This window comes from Numenius arquata, chromosome 25 (assembly GCF_964106895.1).
Source record: "Numenius arquata chromosome 25, bNumArq3.hap1.1, whole genome shotgun sequence".
Classification (NCBI taxonomy): domain Eukaryota; kingdom Metazoa; phylum Chordata; class Aves; order Charadriiformes; family Scolopacidae; genus Numenius; species Numenius arquata.
The window spans coordinates 1,072,823-1,075,042 of NC_133600.1; the positions used below are offsets into that span (position 1 = coordinate 1,072,823).

A 2,220-nucleotide genomic window follows, 5' to 3' on the forward strand; every position below is an offset into this window, starting at 1 on the left:
CCACTGACCACCCCATGCCTCAGTTTCCCCTGTGCCCGGTGGGTGGGGGCTGTGAGATGGAGCGGCTTGTCCTGCCAAGGTCTCGCCGATAACACCGTTAATATTTAGCTCTTCACGGTACCCGGGCACTTGCTGGGCACGTGATGGGTTTCCACTGGCACCAGCCATTGCGTCTGGGGCTCAGCTGGCCTGGGCATGGCTGGGGGGGGCAGTGGGGGGTGGCCTGGCACTGTCTACCCCCCCCCAGTGCTGCCCTGTCCCCACGACGTGGCAGGGTGGGAGATGTGTCTCTGGGGATGGAACACTGGCCTGGATCTGCCCCAGCCCTGCCAGTGGGGACGGGGGTGCAGTGCCCCATGGGCAAAGGGGGGAGACTGGGATGGGGCAGCAGGGGGGGAGGCATGTGTCCGCACTTCTGCCTGTCTGTCTGTCCTTCCGTCCGTCCATCCACCCACCCGTCCTTCCATCCATCCGTCTGTCCATCCCTCCCTCCCTCCACCCACCCGTCCATCTGTCCTTCCATCCACCCACTCATCCACCCGCCTGCCCGTCCATCTGTCCATCCCTCCCTCCTCCCATCCGTTCACCCACCCCAGGGTGGACCCAAGCCCTGGCCATGGGGCTGCCACCGTGGTCCCCGAGGTGGTGGCCGCTGGGTGCCACAGGGTGCTGGTGGCTGAGCCGGGGAAGACGTGCCACCTCCCAAGGGTTACGGGAGCCGTGTTGCCATGGCACTTGGTGGCACTTGTCCTCTTGAGCCCAATAAAAGCCGCCCGTTGGCCCCGGGTGCAGAGAGCGGCACCAGCACTCGGCCCCAGCAGCGGCGCAGGAGAGGAGCCCACCTGGGGGTGCAGGACCCGGCCGTGCCCCAGCCCCCGCCCCAAAAATGCCGAGGGCCCAACAGCCCCTCTCACTCCTGGTCCTGCTCGTCCTCGTCGCCACCGCCCAGGGACAGGCCGGTAGGTGCCCCCGCGGCCCCCCCATACCCCTGTACCCTGGGGTGCCCTGGGTGGTGGCTGTGCCCATCCTGGGGCATCGGATCAGATCCTGGGAGACCTTCCCAGTAGGACCAGTCTGTTCCAGTGCCCCAGCAGCAACCATTCTGGGTGCAGAACAGACAGATTTGGGGGCACCTGCCTGCTGTTCCCAGTGCCCCCCATCCGCGCAGGGAGGAGTTGGCTGTGTCAGGGGTGGCTTCCTCAGCACCCAAGGGACAGTGGGGAGGGGGTGGCAATGAGCACCTGACGATGTCCCCCAGTGTCCCCAGCATCCCTCGGTGCTGGGCTCAGCAGAGTTGGGACCCTGTGCCATGGGATGGGGGCTCCTGTCCCCTGCAGGATGGGGTTCCCTGAAGTTGTCCCCGTCCTCCCTGTCCCCATCCCCATCCCCCTGCCATGCAGCCACTGGTTCCAAGGTGCTGGAGCCCTGGCTCCTCGGCCTCACGGCCGTCGTCGTCTTCCTCTTCATCGTCTTCGTGCTCCTGCTCGTCAACCGGCTCTGGCGGATCAGGATGCGCAGGTGGGCCAGTGGGAGGGGGACACATCCCGCATCCGCCTCACCGGGGGAGAGGGACGGCCCGGGGGGGCCACAGGCTCTGGCCGTGCCTGAGTCCGGGAGCAGGGCGCTGAGGGGTGGGGACCCCGGGCACCGCTCACCCCCTCTCTCCCCTCGCAGGAAGCAGGGCGACGTCCAGGACACCCTGGGGACTGACAGGTACCACCGCCCGGGTGCTGTGGGGCTGGCACTGGGCACCCCCTGGGGATGGCCACATGCTGGCGGTGCCACGCGTGGTTCAGCGGTGCCGTGCGTGGCCCAGTGTGCCCCTGGCACGGCCGAAGGCGACGGCGACGGCCGAGGGCGCGGCGGCCATGCCCGGGTGACGCCTCCCTCCCCGCAGGCTGGAGCGCGTCGGCCACGTCAACCCGGCGGCCGAGAAGGACAGCGACGAGGAGAGCGACGGCGAGGAGCGGAGCAAGGCCACCCCTCTCTGAGGCGCTGGTCGTCCCCCTGCCCACCCGGTACCCGACCCTGGGGACACCCCGTCGGGCACCGCGCCCTCAGCCCCGTCCGCGGGAGGCGGATCCGCGCCGGGTTTTGCGGGCGGGAGGTGCCGCGGCGGCCCCGGCTGCCGCCAAGCCCCGGCGTGGATCCGCCGCCCAACGGAATGGATCGGGAAGGGCGGTGGCCGGCGGCAGGAGCAGGCCCCCCACCCCCACCCCC

The 2,220-nt window shown here is 69.7% G+C and overlaps 1 protein-coding gene across 1 annotated transcript; it reads left to right on the plus strand.

The window, feature by feature from the left end:
* Positions 1-886: 886 nt before the first annotated feature.
* SMIM24 (small integral membrane protein 24) lies at positions 887-1,991 on the plus strand. Its single transcript, XM_074164006.1, has 4 exons — positions 887-959; positions 1,401-1,518; positions 1,675-1,713; positions 1,898-1,991. Exons 1-4 carry the CDS (start codon positions 887-889, stop codon positions 1,989-1,991), a joined length of 324 nt encoding a protein of 107 aa, XP_074020107.1.
* The last annotated feature ends 229 nt before the right edge of the window (positions 1,992-2,220 follow it).

What these genes read in the sequence shown, in the direction of transcription:
- SMIM24 (XM_074164006.1), top strand. Translation starts at nt 887, where the DNA reads ATGCCGAGGGCCCAACAGCCCCTCTCACTCCTGGTCCTGCTCGTCCTC. An exon ending in TGGCGGATCAGGATGCGCAG is followed by an intron (nt 1,519 to 1,674) that starts GTGGGCCAGTGG and finishes CTCCCCTCGCAG; the next exon opens with GAAGCAGGGCGACGTCCAGG. An exon ending in GACACCCTGGGGACTGACAG is followed by an intron (nt 1,714 to 1,897) that starts GTACCACCGCCC and finishes CCCTCCCCGCAG; the next exon opens with GCTGGAGCGCGTCGGCCACG.